The 20,055-nt window shown below is 39.9% G+C and overlaps 1 protein-coding gene across 4 annotated transcripts in view; it reads left to right on the plus strand.

The window, feature by feature from the left end:
* The window catches only part of LOC149263020 (Putative methyltransferase family protein), a 346,478-nt gene that overhangs the window by 57,975 nt on the left and 268,448 nt on the right, over nt 1-20,055 (plus strand). For all 4 annotated transcript variants that reach the window (XM_089425592.1, XM_089425598.1, XM_089425601.1 and 1 more), the window contains exon 4: nt 12,841-12,914. In XM_089425592.1, coding sequence (XP_089281718.1) covers nt 12,841-12,914 — 74 coding nt within the window. The remainder of the gene's footprint in view (nt 1-12,840; nt 12,915-20,055) is intronic.

Consider the following 20,055-nt stretch of genomic DNA (forward strand, 5'->3'; position numbering starts at 1 on the left):
GGATGAATTTGACTAGGTTTGACCAAGCTTCAAGTCTAATTCTTGACTGCTGCATTGACAATCTTTGACTTTCTATTTAGGGCTGAGTTTGACTGCAGTTGACTACAGATTTGACAAGGCTGTTTTGACTTTGATTTGGCAAGTCAATTTTGACTTTTGTACTCTCTCTCTTTGTTGAACATCTGATATAATAATGAGCAGAATTGATCAAAGGGTTTTCCCCACATTGGGGTTTTTCCCTGGCATCCGCCAAATCTGGTGTCCTCTTGTCTTGGCTTGTCTTCTACATTTGTATTTTATGTTCTATCTACAGTTATTTTCAATTTGATTTATGGTTGATGTGATTGCTATTGGAAACTAACTTGGAGATTGTCATTGGGTTGCTTAAAAGTACATTGAAGTAATTGTGCTAAGCATAGAACATACCATTGTTATCTAAATTTAACATGGTATCAGAGCCTAGGCAAGAGAGAGAAAATGAATCCCAAAGAAAGGTTTATTGGACAAGTTTCAATGGCTTCTTCATCTTACTTCAAAATCGAGGATAAGCTCAATGACAAATCGGACTATCATGCATGGAAAATGACTATGGGCTTGACTTTGGAGGAGCATTAAGTATTGGACTATGTGCAGAGAAAAGTGGTGGAGCTTCCTTCAAATGCACCAACTGTTGCTAAGACGAAGTATAGAAAAGGTGAGGTCAAAGCAAAGAAAATTTTGGTTGATTCTATTCAAAAGCATTTGGTTGCCTATATTTCTGATTTGGGAACTTCTAAGGAAATATATGATAAGCTGGTTGGGATGTTCAAAGTGAACAATGAAAATCAAATCCTCTTTTTCAAAAACAAGTTGAAGGACATCAAGATGGATAAAGGGGAGTCCATCCAATCCTACTTCATGAGGATCACACAAATCAAGAATGACCTTTTATCTATTGGAGAAGTTATTGCTGACATGGAGCTCACTCTCATTGCACTTGGGGGTCTTTCAAGAGCATGGGATGTGTTTAACACCACCATTCTCAACAATTACAGGATTCCTAGTTTCGATGAATTTTTGGCTAGATACACTCAAGAGGAGACAAGGATGATGGAGAGAGACAAGCCTTCAAATGGAAATGAACCCACTGCTTACTCTGCTCATGAAAAGAAGAAAAATAATGCTGGTCCAAGAAGACAAGATCAAGGGTTCAAGTAGGGATTCATTGAAGGAAGGAAAGGAAGGTGTTTCAATTGTAACAGGTTCAACCACTATGCTAGAGAGTGTCCTCACAAGAAGAACTCTCCAAGGGATGATGACAACAACAACAACAAAGGGAATGGCAATCAAAGGAACAATAAGTTCAATAATAAAGGAAAAATGAATGCTCTCGTTGCTCGATATGGAAATAGTCGACCTCACAAAAGATCAAGAAACTCTAGGTATGAGGAAAGTAATGTTGTAGAAAAAGAAAAGGAATTTTATCTTATTTCCTTTCTATCTACTACCTCTCCTCCAAACACTTTGGATCATTGGTTGATCGATAGTGGAGCCTCAAGGCACTTCATTGGGTACAAAGAAGCCCTCTAAGATTTGATTGAAAAGAAGACTAATTTGGAGATCATACTTGGAGACAATACCACCTACCCCTTGAAAGGGATAGGTACTGTTACTCTTCACTTGAATCAAGGTCAAACCATTCATCTACAAGAAGTATTGTATGTAACTGATTTGAAGAAGAACTTGGTGTCTATTTCTGCGATGGAAGATAAAGGCTTCAAGGTGGCATTTGTTGATGGAAAGGTATTTATTTGGCAAAGAAACCCTAAGGATGCATTCACACTTGGATTTAGGGTTGATGGTCTCTATAAAGTTGGAGGAAGTCCTATGGGAGCCTCGACTTGCGATGCTTCACTTCAATCTGGGCTATGGCATCGAAGGTTCGCCCACTTACATTACAAAGCCTTACCTGGGGTAAGGAAGATGGTCACAAGTATGCCCAATTTCAACATGAATCATGAAGGAGTTTGTCAGGGTTGTGCAACTAAGAAGTTCACAAGGGGACCATTCCCTTCAAGTGAAAGCCAAACTATCGATATTCTTCAATTGGTCCATTCTGACTTATCTGGTATGTTGCCTGTAACATCATTGGGAGGATACTTATACTATGCAATTTTTGTGGATGACTTCTCTCGTAAAACATGGATCTATTTCTTGAAGAAGAAGGATGAAGTGTTCAAATGGTTCCATTCTTTCAAATCCTTGGTGGAGAATCAAACAAGGAAGAAGATCAAGATATTGAGGATCGACAGTGGAACCGAATATGAATCAAATTAATTCAATGACTTTTGCAGAGAGGTTGGCATTAAGAGGGAGACAACCGTTCCATACACTCTTGAGCAAAATGGAGTTGCTGAAAGGAAGAATCGAACAATCATGGAAGCCACCCATGCCATGCTCCATGATCAAGGTCTACCAAAGTTCTTATGGGGAGAAGCTGTTAACACTACCGTGTATGTTCAAAATAGGAGCCCGCATCAAGCATTGGATTTCAAGACACCCGAAGAAGTTTTCATTGGTAAGAAACCTGATGTTTCTCATTTTAGAATATTTGGTTGTCCCGTGTATTTTCATGTGCCTAAAGAGAAAAGAAACAAGTTGGAAGCATCTGGAAAGAAAGGTATATTTGTGGGCTACAGTGAAAATTCAAAGGCATATAGAATCTATGTGCCTGGTCAAAGAGACGTGGAAATAAGCCATGATGTCACCTTCGATGAAGACACTGCCCTTGGGAAGGCCAAAGATCTCCCTATTCCAAGAAAAAATAATGATGATGCTGCAGAAAAACAGGATGAACCTCCAACAAATGAAACTATGCCCCATGTTGAAGGCATGATGGATCCCATTGATCCACCTCTTAGTGATCCCTTTACCTTAAGGAAAAGACCTTTGTGGCTCAAAGGTACTCTCGAAGACGCTGAAAGACATATTGCTCCAAGAGGGACATTTCACGAAAGTAAGAAGCCGAATAGGTATCAAGGGTACTTAGCTGTTGTGAGTACTATTGTTCAAACTGAGCCATGTACATTCAAAGAAGTTGTAAAGCACCAAGTCTAGAAGGATGCAATGAATGAAGAGTATGAATCTATCATGAAAAATGATGTCTGGGATGTGGTGCCTAGACTAGAGGACAAGTCCGTAGTCACCTCAAAATGGTTATACAAAATCAAACATGGAGCAGATGGGAGTGCTGAGAAATACAAGGCCAGGTTCGTTGCTTGAGGCTTCTCTCAAAAGGAAGGAGTGGACTATGACGAGATATTTGCATTGGTTGCCCGATATACAACTATCCGATCTATTATTGCTCTTGTTGCCACTCAAGGATGGAGCCTACATCAAATGGACATCAAGACTACTTTCTTCCATGGCTCGCTTAAGGAGGATGTCTACTTGGAACAACCTCAGGGGTTCGAAGTACAAGATCGAAGGACACACGTATGCAGGTTGAAGAAAACTTTCTATGGGTTGAAGCAAGCCCCCAGGGCTTGGTATGAGAGGATTGATAGCTATCTTATGAAGTTGGGATTTACAAGGAGCGATGCTGATCCTAATCTATACTTCAAGGTCCAAAAGACATGCCTCGCATCTTGGTCCTTTATGTAGATGATCTATTTTTGACAGGTGCAAACCCTCTCATTTATAAATGCAAGAGAAAGTTGGCTTCTGAGTTCGAGATGAAGGACGTAGGACTGATGCACTACTTCCTGTTGAATTGTGTAGCTTGGGAGGTACTCCAAGCCCTAGGGTTCAGGGTTTGGAGGACAAAGCGCCACAAGAGCAGCTTGTGGGCTTGGAACCCAAGTGTAGGGTTTTGGCACCCATCGTGTTTTGGGGCAAAACCATGATGGGTTCATAGCATGTGATGGATAAGGATGATTGTGCTTAGAAAGACAATTCCAACGCATCGAAAATCGTCCGAATCCGAGTTGTTGTTAGAGATATGAATTTTTTAAGTTGACATAATTAATTAATTTTCAAGTAGGCCAACTTGATAAGTGTCACTTCAAATGTGATGTTGAGCCTTCATATGTGTATAAATATGAAACATATTGAGTCATTTTAGGCATCGAAGTGTGCAACAAAACATAAGATATATTGATCTGAAGAAGCGCAGTCTAGGAGGACAAAATCCAAGTTGGAGAAACGCCTGTTTGGCATTCTTGTGATGGATTAGGAGGTCCGAGCTAGTATAGAGAGGCAACCGCATGCCTAGAGTGAGTTTTGGATTGTGTTTGGGCTTCTTTTGTGTGGGTTTCTTCCCTTGTGTAGGCCGCAACTCCCAGAGGATGAAACAAGTACGCTGCAACCCAAATAATCTCTGAAATAGGGTGCTACGGAAGCTGATGTATGACACAACAAGGCCACAAACCTTGTTTCTCTAAACAGGAGGGTCGAGGAAGGTTGTTTGGGGTTGGTATTAGCCCATAAAGGGAGCAGATTGTGGACAAAACTCAAGAAGAGGAAGCCACAACTGTAGGAGGTATTTTGGAAGAGAAGGAGGGGCTGACAAGGGACTGTTAGTAGCCCTAACCAGTCCATTGATGTGACAACAATGCACAGTAGTTCAGAACAGTGAAAGGTATGCGTGGTTGATGTGTTTTGTTGCTAGTTGGATGGTCCATGTGTGGATGAATTTGTAGCAGCCTATAGGTGCCATTTGGAGGACTTTTCGAGGAGGTCAAAAGTCCATCATAGGAGCAGAAGTTGCAGTGAAGGATTGGGTGGCATAGAGCTATTGGAGGGCAGCGAGTTGGCTACCCAAAGTAGCCCTAAAGCAGCAGACAAGAAGGACTTTGTTGGTGCGAGATTGGGTGAAGTTTTGGTGCCGAAGTGCAACACTTTGATGGACCAAAGTTGTTGCTAGCCTGGGAGATTGGAGCTCGGGAATTAGGCCTACCTCGAGAGCAGTTGATGAGCCTGTGTTCATTGTAGTAGGCATGACTTGCAGTAGTGATAGGAGGCATCCCTCTTGGAGTCTCGATGTGTAGATGCCTTGATGGACTAAGGCACTACTAGTGAGCAGTACGGGAGCGAAGAACCGACAGGACAAGATACGACATCGAAGTTGCACAACGAAGTTTGTCATTGTATCTTTTAAACCAGGGACTGTTGTATTACTTAGTTTGTTTAATATAATGAAGATTGGGATTGTACATATTGTATAATTTTGTTTAAAACTGTGTATATTGTGCATATGTGTTTTACTGCTTTATATTTCTGCTGTGCAAAGTAGTTGATGGTTGAGATTCTTGGTTTGGTAATGTCAGTGATTTTAAGACTCTAACCTAGACCCAAGGTCGTGGAAATTCAACACTTCCTAGGCCTGGAGGTCTGGCAAAAGCCAGACAAGATTTTCCTTTCTGAAGGAAAATGCATTGTGAAGCTACTTGAGAGATGTGGGATTGTGGATTGCAAGTCTGTGTCTACTTCGATGGAACTCAACTTCAAAAGGATATGTGGAAGTGCTGTTGGGCCCGAATTGGCAAACCCTTCTGAATATAGACAACTTGTGGGGGCCCTGATGTTCTTGGTAAATTGCCGTCCAGACATATGCTTCGCTGTGAATACATTGAGTCAATTTATGGTCGAGCCTCATCACACACATTCGATCACTGCTAAGAATCTCTTGAGATATCTCCATGGCACAATCAATTATGCACTGAGATACACTGTTGGGAATTTGAGACTACATGAATATACTGATGCTGACTGGGATGGCAGTGTGGTGGATCGAAAGAGCACATTAGGATGTTGCTTCTCATTAGGGTCTGCTTTGATTTCATGGATGAGCAGGAAGTAGAAATTAGTTGCTTTAAGCATTGTCGAGGCCGAATACATTATAGCTAGTATGGCCTGTTGTGAAGCTGTTTGGTTGAGGAAGCTCTTCAACGAGCTATTTGAGCACATGCTGGATACCATCGTGATCTACTGCGTCAACTAGAGTGGGATTTGCCTTTCAGAGAATCCCGTTCCCACGACCACTCCAAGCACATTGATATCAGGTACCACTTTATCTGGGATATGGTACAACGGGGAGCAATAAGGCTCCAACACATCAGGACTGATGAGCAAGTCGCATACATCCTCACGAAGACCTTAGGGAAGGTCAAATTCTTAGCCTTCCAAGAGAGACTTGGAGTCGTGGAAAGACCCTCCAATGAGGGCCCTGCTTGAGTTGGACATTGAGCTCTAGGAGCTCCTGGGGGATTGGGGTACTTCTTGGAGCTATAAGCGACCATAGGGTGAGTTGTTCACCTTCTCCTATGATTGACATATGCATAGGATGAGTGGTTCACCTTCACCTATGGCATATGAGTAGGATGAGTGGTTCACCTTCTGCTGTGGATGCCCCGGCATACATCTTACCCATGTAGTCCGAGACTCATGGGAAGTACCTCTCCTCTAGCCAATGAGTTGGGAAAAGTGGTTAGGGACCATAGCACTACCGATGGACGCATTGTGCACTACTGTACTCCCTATGACTAGGATGCATGGTGTTCAACAACTTGATCTGGGATCAAATCTGATTGAGGTTCTACCTCTGGACTGACTTTTGTTAGTGGAGAGTGGTAAGGTCTTGTGACTCACTCTCGATCGATTCTTCTTCATTATTCATGTCAATGTTTAGCATAGCATAGATGTGATGAGATATAGAGGTGGTACATGACGACATGATGACATGATGATCGATGATGATAGATGGATTGGCAGGTGGAATTCTCCCTAGTTGAGAGGGATTGTTAAAATTGGAAACTAGGGCCATGTTGACCACTACCGGTCAACTACCCATGCAGTACCCCCCCCCCTTTTCTTTGCAAAAAGGGGCAGCACCTGATCAGCGTTTCCGTGCCATCCTGCAGTCATCAGCAGCTTGATCATTTTGATTGTAAACCCAGTCTGCATGTATGAATTGTAAATAATCTTAGCAGACATGAGTCGTGTATGTGTATTGCCTAGGTGGACCTAACTTTCTAGTGGTAATCTACGTCCCGGAAGGTTTTTCGTCTCACCGATCCATGGATCGGCAGAGTTTTCCTTCAAACCTGACCCCAAAGCCGGGATGGATTTTGTCATTAGAACTTTAGGAGAATCCTAGTGTGTTGATCTGCTAGATTATAGTTGTGTCGCAGACTGGGTGGTTTATGAGGGTCTGTATTAAGTGGGTTTGTTCCCTTGAGATGTAAATTGTAAAAAGTCATCATGAAATGTGTCTTGAGGGTTGAAAATGTTTTAAATCCCCTCGTGAGTCCTAAGTCCTAGGTCCTAGGTGATGTTTCCAAAGGCTTAGTTCGATGATCCATTTAAAAAAAAAATGAATGAAATAAAATAATAAAATAAATAAAAATTAAGAAATTTAAAAATTTAAAAAATGAAATAAATAAAAAATAATAAAAAATTTAAAAATTTAAAAAATAATAATAAAATAATAAATAATAAAAAAAATTTAAAAAAAAAAATTTAAAATTTAAAAAAATAATAATAAAAAATTAATTGAATAAATCGACGGATGAGATCAAGAGATGTCTTAATCCTCATCAACGGTCGAAATCATTTCTACATGGATCATTCGAACTAGCCGTTGGGATCATTTCCTTTATATAGGGTCTTAGGTGGTCATTTTAAAAAAAAAAAATTGGATCTGTGAGTCTGATATTGAAGAAGCTCTCTTGTAAATCTGTTTCTGGTTAATAAAAGAAGACTTTGGGGTCCATATCTTGCTGGTGTTACTCTCTTGAAATGCTGTGAGATTGTTTAAATTTTCTGCATATTTTATTTTCAGCCGTTAATAATAGCTTTTCGTAGAGTATTGTGAGCACAGGTATCTTGTTCACTTGCTGGGGTTTGAGTGCTGTTAGGGTTTCTGAAGTAATGGCAGGTATCTCCATTACTGTTTGAGATCTAGCAGCATTTTTGCCCTCTTTATTGACGGTTGTTTTGAGCTGTGCAGAAAGCATTTTTTGAAGGAATTTTGTGGGCGTTCGGGGAAGTTCTCGGCTGAACCAGCCAACTCCCGCAAGCATTTTTTGCTGAGCCCAGTTGGATTTGATCCTGGGTCTATCATTCAGTTTTATTTTTCTGATTTGCATGAGAGATTTTCTGAAGTTTTTTCACAGTGACAATCTGAAATTTCTGTTCTTTAAATATTTTCCATGCTTATTGCCGAATCTGGCTGTTAAGGGGCCAAATCTGTAAATTATTAAGCTGATCTAGGGTTTTAATATTTTTTTTTCTTTATGCAGTTTTCAATAGGGTTTTGTTTTTGTGTACATGGTTTTTCATCAAAATCAAGCCGTTTTCAATCTATCCTGCATCAGGCAGCAACTCTCAGAAAATCTGCCGTCGGCTCAGACAAACTGTTGCTGAAGTTGACATCAGAACGTGATGGTGAACTTTGAAAAGCTGCAAACGGGGCAGATTTGGAAAATACCCAAAACGAGTGACAGTTATATGCTATAATAATACCCGCTGAACTTGGGCGCGATAAACAACACGATATCTGATCAAGTCAACGTGCGGCTAATCAACCGAATAGAACAGAATATAGAAAACAAAATTTCACGATCAGTGGCATTGTGCGTTTGCAAATACACCTGCGAAATCACCGCCCAGCCACCGTCTGCTACCAAAAAGCTGTCTAGGTAAAACGATTTTATTTTGCAGCCATATACAACGTCTTGGATTATTCGAATTCATCGCCACAGGTCCGGAGCTCCTCTCGCAACGGCGCCAGGCTCTACTGCCCCTCTGCCAAAGGACGTTCACACCACCGGCTCAGTTGAGTTAGGAAAATCAAAGTTTCCTTGCAGAGAAATCGGATGAGTTTCAGGCCATTACGCTCAGGTAAATTCGAAACAAAATTTCCTTTGGGTGCCTGCGTATTTATCGGATTTTTTAACTGTTTCATTGCCGCCGTCCAATTCGTCCATCGCCAAATAAAAAGGGAAAACGCATCAAACGCCAGAGGGTAAGAGGATCTGACCGCAAACGAAGTCGCTTCTTTCTCAATCTTTCGGAAATTTCTCTGCGGCCTTTCGATTTCAGTCTCAGGTCTCTTTGTTAAGCCCGTCGTTTTTTTTTGCTGACTGCTATATTCATATGCGAGGTAGCTTTACGATACTGTGTGTTTATTTGTCTCGACGGCTAGGGTTTATCTGTAGCATTGGGTTTTCATTGTCGTTTTAATGCGCTTTGATATTGTTAGCGTAGGTTAGTTAGATTTAAAGTCATCGTGTAGCAATATTTTAGTTTCATTTTGTATTTAAAATTTAGGTTTATGATTTTACGTAGACATGCTTGCTTTAGGTTTGATTAGATTAACTTAGGAATGAATTTTTGATAGTAGTTAAATTTTATTTTTTTTTAATTTTAAAATAGATTTTAGATTTAGATCTTAATTAGATTTGAATTAGATTTTTTTTTAACTTTTTGTTTTGACTTAGATTTTTAAGTTTTAGGATTTATTTTATTTAGATTTTAATTTAGTCTTTTAAATTTAAATTAGATTTTTGATTTGGTTTTAAAAAAAAAAAAAAAAAAAAGGAAAAGAAATAAAAAAATTTAGTTTTATTTTTATGGTTTGGTTAATTTTTTATTTTTAGGTTTTGCTTGATAAAAAAAAAAAAAATAAATAAAATAAAATTTGAAAAAAGTATAAAAAATTTTTGTGGAAAATTCTCTTCGTCAGATCCAGTCATTTTCGGGATTTATCATCTTTCATGCTGAGATCTAAAATTTTCAAGTCGAGATGCGAATATGATATCTGGTTAATGATTCATGACTCTTGTGGTGGTTTTAAAGCATTCATCTTTTCTAAATTTTCAGTTGCTGGATATCGTTCTGGTCATCGTGATTTAGCTGATGACAAATGATTGCTGTTCACAGTTTATGTTTCTATATCATCTAACAAGTAATCGTTTTAACCGCAATCTCTTAAGGCACTGGTCTGCTAAATTAATCAAATCCATCGAGTCCTTTTTATATCGTATCTCGTGTCTCCCAACCAACTGGTCGACAGTTGGTCTCATCATCTCACAGGGACTACTCCCCTTAGCCGCGGGAGACAGGCTTAAACGGAGGGATCGGGGATCAGAGTGACAGCCCCCGGTCTGAGGGTTGTCGTGTCAATCCGCGCGACAACAGGCCAAATTCTATCTCGGGACAACTCATTTGGTGGAGATGATGATTGCATTAAATTCTTCTTTTCGAGAGGACCAAAATTGATATAAAGATCATCTAATTTGGACAAGCAAAGGTGTGTTTTTTAAGTTATGTCCACACATGTGCAAATTGTTCAAGTCGGCCACATCATCATGTAGGCTCATGAAGCCCAATGGACATGCCACTTCACCCTTAACGACTTGTATAAATACAAGTGACCTCTCACCTCATTTGGCATCATCACTCACACATTCTTCTCTCTCCTTCTCTCATTGGTTCGTACAACTATTGGGCATTCTCTCTCTCACATGTGTGGCACAAGGAGGTCGAATTTCTGGACAGAATTGCAGGGCCAAAAATTTCAGGAGTTGACCAAGTTTGACCAGCGTTGACCAGGGACTCTTTGACCAGTTTTGACTGCGATTTTTGGAGGATTATTTCTGTTTCTCTAGGCCACATTGCTGGGCACAAAAATCGAGAAAATCTGGGTACTTTGACCAGCGTTGACTGCAGAAAATTACAGCAGACTTTCTCTCCTTTGACCAAATTTGACTGGACTTTGAAGGACTGTTTTGGGCTGACTTTGACCAGCAAGGAAGGCTGAATTTGACTGGGTTTGACCGAGCTTCAAGTGGACTGTTTGACTGCTGCGTTGACCATCTTTGACTTTCTGGTTAGGGCTGAGTTTGACTGCAGTTGATTGCAGATTTGACAGGGCTGTTTTGACTTTGATTTGGCAAGTCAATTTTGACTTTTGTACTCTCTCTCTTTGCTGAACATTTGATATAATAATAAGAATTGATCAAAGGGTTTTCCCCACATTGGGGTTTTTCTCTGGCATCAACCAATTTTTTGGTGTCCTCTTGTCGTGACTTGGCTTCTGCATTTTTATTTTATGTTCTATCTACAGTTACTGTCAATGTGATTGCTATTAGAAACTAATTTGGATTGTCATTGGGCTGCTTAAAAGTACATTGAAGTAATTGTGCTAAGAATAGAACATACCTTTGTTATCTAAATTTAACAGAAGTTTGCGAAGGAGATTGGGTATATGTCAAGCTCCAACCTTACAAACAACTATCATTAAAACAAGAAGGAAAAGACACGCTAGCTATTAAGTTGTATGGATCATATCAAATCATCAAGAGAATCAATGAGGTAGCTTACGGTTTGAAATTACGGGAAGCAAGCCGCATCCATAATGTTTTCCATATCTCATGTTTAAAAAAGACGCTGGGAAAACATCAGACAACACAAACGACACTTCTACACTCAATAATGAAGGAGAAGCTATAGTAGAACTCGAAGCTATCATTGCTACAAGAGAAAACTGAGTATGTTCTCGAGTAATTAAAGAATATCTCATCAAGTGGAAGAGCCTACTAAAAGAAGATGCTTCGTGGGAAACAAAAGATTTTCGTCAACAACATCCCTCGTTAACTATGCTTTGAGGACAAAGTATTTCATGAGGGGAAGGCAATGTTATGTATAAAAATTAAATATATATTAACTATGATTAAATTAGGAAAATGGGGCATGATCAAAAGATAATGATCACTCATGTAAAGGCACCAAAGCTATATTTAAGCCAAGGGCCGTCATTGTAAAAATCATCATCCAATTTATCATATAATATAATAAAAAACATTTATTTTACAGTGTCAATTTCTCTGCGACAGTTGCATTGGGTCTTCCTCATAATCTAGATGCTCCTTGTCTTCCTCCATTGATGTCATAATGTCATCAGATATGTCCCACTTAAGAGAACTGTTCACCTCATAGAAGAAATTTCAATGCACCTCTATTTCACGTAATCAATAGGCATACATTTCTAGGTCGACCCATGTAATAATTGTAGGCCGGGCACTGCAGGCATGCAAATATGCCTCATATGAATAGTAGTTGGGAAACATTTATAGAGGGGAATGATTGCCACAAATCAATAGACCATACCGCTACTAATTTAATTCTTAATTTTTCCTGTAAAATATTTAGTCTTATTTTCTTTATTCATGTTGTTCTCTAATGTTTTTAAGATGTATTTACTGTATCTGTTTTCATATTAAGTTTCTTTATGCAGGGAGACAACAAAGATGGTCCCCTAGTCTTATTAATATAATTATATAGTTTAGTGATTGTCAATGATCACTGAATAAGGTAGATATATAGGTCGAATCTTGATAACTAGTACTTTTGTTATCAATTTAAGTTTAGTCAAATGGTTTTGAAGAGTGTTGCTTTTCCATGAGAAATATCTTTATATTCCATATGAGGAACATACATGTTTTGGTCATCGAGGGAATATTCAAGACAACAAGGTTCGAAGTCCATTACAAGAAATACTCATTATACAAGAATTGAACCTGGGTGAGGAAGATAACAACATTTCTACCAACCATCCGAGCTAAACCCCATTAATGATTTTAGTGAGTCTTGCTAACAAATTTGAATCTATTTAGTGCTATATGTGGCCATTCTAAAGCTGGCTGTTGTACTTTCATGTGAAAGGAGAATATAATGAGTTGAGGTGTTTTGTAGATTTGATTGTTTTTATGATCATAGTTTTATGTGACTAGCATCCTAAAAATTTGGAATTTTAAAGTGGTGATTGTCTTTAATATGGTCATTTCTTCTCATTTTCAGGAGTTACAGGATTACTTTGTAGCAGGTTGTGTCGCCAAATTGTGCTGACTGACCACAATGAAATTGTTCTCAAGGCAAGGTTTGAAACATTGCCTTGTTTCTAGTCTGTTGTGCATAATTGGCTCAATCTCCTCTTCTCCTTTCCATATGTTGAGTGCAGATTGATATATGGTTAATATTTTAGATCATTCCCCTTAGCTTCTAGAAGGATTATCTTTCTACATGTTTACTCATTCTTGGACGAGTAAGAAATTTATCATTTGTGTTAGCTTTCTAGATTTTACCTGACATAAATAGCCTTGTGTAAGCACATTTTAGTAATGAAATTTTGATAGTCAAATAAAAGATCTATGCTGTTGATTTATTTCGGGTATTATATCAGAGTCTCATATACCATTTGCTGGTCTTAAAAGACAAACATTATTATTTCTGTTTAAGGCTAAAAGTCCTGTCATACCAATGGAAACAAGATTCAAATGGATATTAAGAGCTGCACAATTTCAATTTTGCATTTTTCACATGGACATGTATGTATGCTAACACCAAAGATCATACTAAATAACTTGCTTGCATGGTGAGCATGCATACACACGGTAGTCATACAAATATGTAGGAAATAACTGCCAATTTCCCTCCAAGAAGAATCCCTTGAAGTGAAAATAGATATACCTTGAATAGGTGAGCAATGAATTATTCATTTCTTCTCAATATCTTCGCATTTCTTGTGAAATTAAAATGTGTTCAATTTTTAAAAGGTATTACACAACTAGAGGCAGTTGATTGCCTTAATTAGAAACCAATATTTTGTATTTACCAATAATATACTTAAAAAGACAAACAACTTGGATACCCAGCTAGGACAACACTGGAAACATATTAGGATTGTGATGGCATCATTCATGATTGGTCACTACTACTATTTGCTACATATTGCTTGCTGCCTAACATGCCCAGTGTGCTATGGAGGACATATTTTTATGGTCCAAATGCTTGAAAGTGAAAATCTGATAGTACCACCACCTTAAGCTAATGATATGTGCACAACGCCAACAAATAGAAGAAACATATTCTAACAAGAAAAGCACAAGAGAGAAAGTATGTGAATATGATAGGAGATTTTGTGGGTGTTGATTTGGGGTAGCATCGGATGTGCTCTAGCCATGAAAATTGGTGGAGAGGCTAAAGCACATGAGATTTCGAAGACCCAGAAATGGTTTGGGCAGATTCTAACCAGTTTAGGAGATATTAAAATAATTAATATTTTTAATGGAGTTCCTAAGTCTAAGCTAAGGAAAAATAAAATATTAATGGGTATTAATATAAAACTGGGTTAGAAGGTTCCAAAAGTCATGGATCAAGCCAAATCTAATTTTAGCTGTTGATTAGAGATTTAATTTCGGCCGTTGATAGACCAACGAGAAAAGTATAAGAGGGGGCTTGAGGGTTAGTTGGAGAACACACCAGAGTGATCAGTCATTCTATTCTCTAGAGTGGGGTTTGCTAAGAGAGATAGAATTAGTGATCAACAGCGAGGGGCAGTGAATACATAGCAGAGAGGCAGAGTTGGTACCAGAGAGACAGCGCAGAGCCCGGAGAGGTTGACACAGAGGCAGCTGGGTGCTACGCAGAGGCAACCAGGAGCTGTGCAGAGCCAAGAGAGGCCAACATGTGAGACGCAGAGGGTCTAGGGGCTGATGCAGAAGCTCTAGAAGCTGACGCAGAGGCTAGCAGAGCTGACGTAGGGCCAAGAGGCAGCGCTGGAAGGATTTCGTGGGACAAACTAGGTGCTGGTGAGCCGGGTAGGGTGACGCAGTCCCTATCAGAGTGACGCAGAGCAGTGGGAGCTGCAATTGTTGCTATGGGATTGTTCATCCGATGATTAATCAGCCGAAATATCTGTCTCCGAGGAGAGGTACTACTGCCGAGGGCATTCTTTGTTGGGTGAGCCATTTCTGGCACCCTGGTTGTATTCTGAAAACTGCATAATAATAAAACCCTCTGAATCGCTGCACCGATTTTCCCGCATTGGATTTTTCCGGGGACATTGGTCCAAAAATAACGGTGTCACTTGTGTGCTTGTTTTCTTTCAGTTGATAATCTATAGATGTTGATACTGTACTTGTGTTTATTTTCAGTATTTACATGGTAAATAACTTGTTAAGTAATTAAACAAGTAGGAAGAAATAAACCAGATAGTATAGGAAGAATTTCTAACGGATTAGACTGAGAAATTCCAACATGGTATCAGAGCGTGGTTGCATATCACAGGAAAACTGAAGGCATTAGCCGAGCAGAGCATTTGCGGTAGATTCAGCTGTCCCGAGTGACCGCTGATACTTGTAGAAGGTGACAAAGGAAGGAGTGACGCAGAGGGATTGCGTCATCATTCTGGGCCAGAGAAAGGCAACACATAGGCTAAGGGAGGCAAAATCAGGCTCACGCAGAGGCCAGGAGGGCTGACGCAGTTGGCTGGGGAAGCTGATTTGCCAGTGTCGGGATTGCATAGAGCCAAGTGACTCAATCCTTCAATTGTTGGGGTATAGGACGCTGTGGGTAATTTGCGGAGCAAAGCTGGTGGGGTACTGTGGTCAGAACAATACCTAACAGGGCAAGACCAAGGGGGAGGGAGTTGCTGCCGAGGTAGATTTCTAGCCAAGGAATCTAGATCAGTGGTGCAGGTGCATAGACGATCGGAGTGGGGCAACTTGATGTTGGCAGAGGGATTTCTAGAAGGGAAATCAAGACTTAGAGGGAGTTGAACCAAGAACTTCCAGACGGGAAGTAGAGAGACTCGAAGGAGTCGAAAGAAGAGCAACAAGATGGCCGTGAATGCGCTGAGAGATTAGGACAGGCTGGACAGAGCATCCAACTTTGTGGTCTGGAAGGCCAGGATCTTGTCCATTCTAGATAGATATCGTCTCAAGGGCCTCGTCTCGAGAGTGATAGCTATCCCAGTTGACTTGGTAGCTAATGAAAGGTATGAGGAGGCAATGGCTAAGGCTAAGTGCATTATCCTTGATGGGGTCAAGGATCATGTGGTACCACATATTGCCAAGAAGAAAACAACAAAGGAGATGTGGGATGCCTTGAAGACATTGTACCAGCATACTTCCGTGTAGAGGAAGATGCTCCTGGAGAATCAGCTAAGGGCATACCAGATGCAGAAGGGAGAGCAAATAGATGTCTTCCTCTGTCGGTTGAAGGAGATCCATGACCAGCTAACTTTTATAGGGGCCACGCCAGATGAGGAATTGATGGTGAGGACCGCACTGAACGCAGTTTCCGAGGATTGGGAGGTATTTGTCCAGAGCATACTAGGCAGGACGAGTCTTCCAGATTGGGAAGAATTGTGGGTGACTCTTCGCCAAGAAGAGATCAAATGGCTGACCGAGGCGGGGAGTAGTGGAAAAGGGGTCAGGATCAAGAAGGAGGAAGAAGAGGATGTGAATCTAGCATCTGCGGGAAAGTAGGAGAAGAGGAAGAAGAAGGACTTCTCCAAGGTCAAGTGCTTCCATTGTGGGGAACTGGGTCATTTTGCGACCCAGTGTCCTAGGAAGAAGAGTAAATGAGAGGCTTCGGACTCGAAGGCAGCGCCTGCAAAGGTGGAGAAAGAAGTCGAGGAGGAGGACGATTGTGCCATGAGTGCTCATGTGCCACTTGAGAAGAAATGGGGAGACAACGAGCTGTAGTCAAGAGGACTATAGGTGATGAGGGGAAGGATCCTTGAGGTACTCAACCTCTTGGATTATACCTTGCTACGGGAGCCCCGAAGAGGAGTAGTAGGACTGGCGGATGTCGGTAGAGAAGATGCAAATGGAGCGGCAGAGAGTGCTACAGTGCAGGAGTCCCCGGGCAGTGTGAGGCTAGCATGCTGCAACAGTGCGAGAGGCACGGGAGTGTTGCACTAGTGCAGGATGGCACAAAGAGGTGTGTAACGGTGCGAGACACATGGAGTTGTTGTAGCGGCGCAGAGGTCAGTAGAGGGAGCACTTATTAGCGACAGAGGGAGCTTCAACATTGGGAGTGTGCTTGTTTTCTTTCAGTTGATGATCTGTAGATGTTGATACTGTACTTGTGTTTATTTTCAATATTTACATGGTAAATAACTTGTTAAGTAATTAAACAAGTAGGAAGAAATAAACCAGATAGTACATGAAGAATTTCTAACGGGTTAAACTTAGAAATTCCAAAAGTGGGCGCTGTACACGAGCTTGCACTCTTATTTGTATTACTATATATAAGAGACTAGAATACAAAATTGTGGGAGAGTGATCAAACTAGACTGTGCCTCCAATAAAATACAACATATGGGTGATTGATCAATTTAGACTAAATCACCCAAAAGGGATAAGGATAACGTACAAAATAAAAAGATACAAATATGATAAATGTTCACGCATGTTCACTACATTAAGTCTCATCAATTTCTTCCTACTAAGAGGATATCATCCCTGATTTTTGCTCTAGTTGAGTACAACGATTCCACTAAAGGGTGAAATAATGGTTGGGTTTGGTGTAGTTGGAGTGTTTGGATAGACCCATGTCCATGCTAAAAAGAGTGCTCGAACTAATGGTCGAATGGTCTATAGAAGAGAAGAGGTTGGTGAAACATTGCTGGTGAAGGTCCTCCCTGTTGAAATGTCAATCTCAAAGAGGCATACTGAAAATCAAGACGGAGAAGCATTGATGTAGGAGGAATAGGAGGAACTACAAAAGTAGCATAGAGCACAACATGATGAAATACATTCTGCTTCATAGTTGTAATGCATTGGAACAAGGAATGAGTACAAGTTGTGAACTAGATTCTTGTTTGAAGTAGTATGATGATACGGACTAGGTGGTGCTGAGTCCTCCCTGCTAATGTTGGAGGATCCCATGAGTTGCTTGGAACACTGTGGATGGGGTAGAAGACTGTGACACACTTTAAGGTTGAGAAGAACTGGGTAGATGAAGGAAAATGTGAGTTGCATGCTTCAATGACGACCATGACCTCTAGGTCAGAGCCAAAACCTAGAGCTATGAATTAAGTAGAGCCAATCCCAGATCCAATAACAACATCGATGGAGGCCATAAAATGCATTGAATCTAATTTCAGTCAAGAGCAATTCACAATGCAAAATAAGCAGCTACACCTAGAAAGAGGACAACAAAATTGATATCCACCAAGGGTAATGGTGGATGAGATAGAAACATACATCCTCAAGAACAATGGCTTCTAGTACTGTTAAATCCCACCAATATAGTTGATCATGAATTGCTATTATGGTGTCACACTTATTAAGGTACACATGACAAGGAATTGTGTCTAGAGACCAGGGATGCTAGAAAGTGTGCTAGAGGAGCTAACAATGAATATCCAAATGATTTTTGATAGTATGGACTACGTAGGAGAAAATGATATCACAATTGTTTCAGAAAGGAAGTCTTATGCAATCTTTGAGGAGTAGATTTATGAGATAAAGGGTAAAAGTATATATTTCTACATAATGATAAGGATACATGGTGAGAAGCCTACTAGAGGAGAAATAAGAAAGAAAATCAGGGATAAGAAATTGGTGACTTACCAAAGGAGAAATCAAGAGTGTTAAAGCCCTATATAAGCCCCACGTTAACCCCAAAACCCCTTATTAGGCCCTAGATATTGAGTGATTACATTTCTATTGTTATATTGTTATGTAGGCTAGAACCCCTCATGGTCTCATTTGATTATAATTGTATCCCTTATCTCCTATATATATACTAAGGAGACCTAGTCTTATGATCTCCAAATATTGTCTTGTTCATTGTATTTATTGTAAACAGAGATTCCCCCTTGAAGTGGACGTAGTTATTGGTTTCTTATCATTTTTAAGGTGCAAGGATCATAACAAAGAGGTTCCATAGAAGCTCAAAATAAGAAGACAACTTTCTCAAAAGATTATGTGAATAGACAACCCATCCAAACAAATGGAGATGCCAAAGAATTCTCATCAGAAAAGCCATTTATAAGTATAGATTTTGACTCTTTAAAAATTATGACTCAGTTGGGGCTTAAGACCTCTTGCCCTTTTATATAAATGTATGCGCCATGGATTCAAGAGAATTTGAAGTGTGGTTTAATCAGGGATCATTAGGTCAAGTTAGTAGCATATGTCGGAAATAATGAGAGGGGGGGGTTGAATCAATATTTCTTAGGAATTAGTACTTTTAAATCTTTTCAGAGCATTAGTTATTCTTCAATTATTATTAATGTTTATGCAGTAATAACAATAAATAAAAGAACATAGTAGACACAAGAATTTTAGGTGGAAAACCCCCTCCGGGTCAAAAAACACTGAACACTTATCTAATAAATTCTTTAATCTTCAGCCCCAACTGAAATGAAAGCAACAACTTCCTAGAATTCTAGAAAAGCATTCTTCTCCAGCTTCCATTGGAAGGGCGCCCCAACGTCTTGGTTTCTTCAGTAGTCAACTGAATGGATGCCCCAACATCCTAGACCAACCTACCACCCCGAAGTGTTCACAGGCTCAAACTTGTAGGCGACTTCATGCACCAGCCTAGCACCTCCCTGCCACCCTATAATGACTGAAATGAGACAAGAGTGTGGATTCCAGTAACAGGGACAACGATCCACGATACAATATGATTTTGACCAAACACCCAATCACACTATGACCTGCAACCCAACCATGACATCATCCCAACATAGACTCATATACCTCCCAATAATGCCTTTTCGACTCTAGGAAGATTGACTTTTTTACAATAATGACTCTTCCAATGATGACACTTTTACAAATGACTCTTTTACAACTTTACAATGATGACTCTTGGCCGTGACACTTCTTCACAATATACTGATGGTTGTCATGTTTTCAAAGGATGTCTCGCTGTAATGCTTCCTTTGATTTGATACTTTTGCTCTTGAATTCTTGCTTGAAGTTGTACTTGAGTCTTCTTCTACCTGCATGCAAAATTTGCCTAGCGAATCCAAGCCCAAAACAAAACAAAATACCCTTCAACTTACCTCTGCTTGCAAAACAGATGTAAGTGCATAATAATGAAAAAATACAAATTAAAATTACAATGCATACTTGAAGTGTGCTTGTCACTTTTGTTGTTGACTTGTTTCAGCAATAGACAAAGACTCCCACTTTTAATATAGGCTTGGACTCTATGCAAGACTATATCCAAAATTGACCTAAAGATATATCCAATAAAAACTTATGATAG

This window comes from Pinus tabuliformis, chromosome 6 (assembly GCF_031772625.1).
Source record: "Pinus tabuliformis cultivar Carrire ecotype Pingquan chromosome 6, CPIR1, whole genome shotgun sequence".
Lineage (NCBI taxonomy): Eukaryota > Viridiplantae > Streptophyta > Pinopsida > Pinales > Pinaceae > Pinus > Pinus tabuliformis.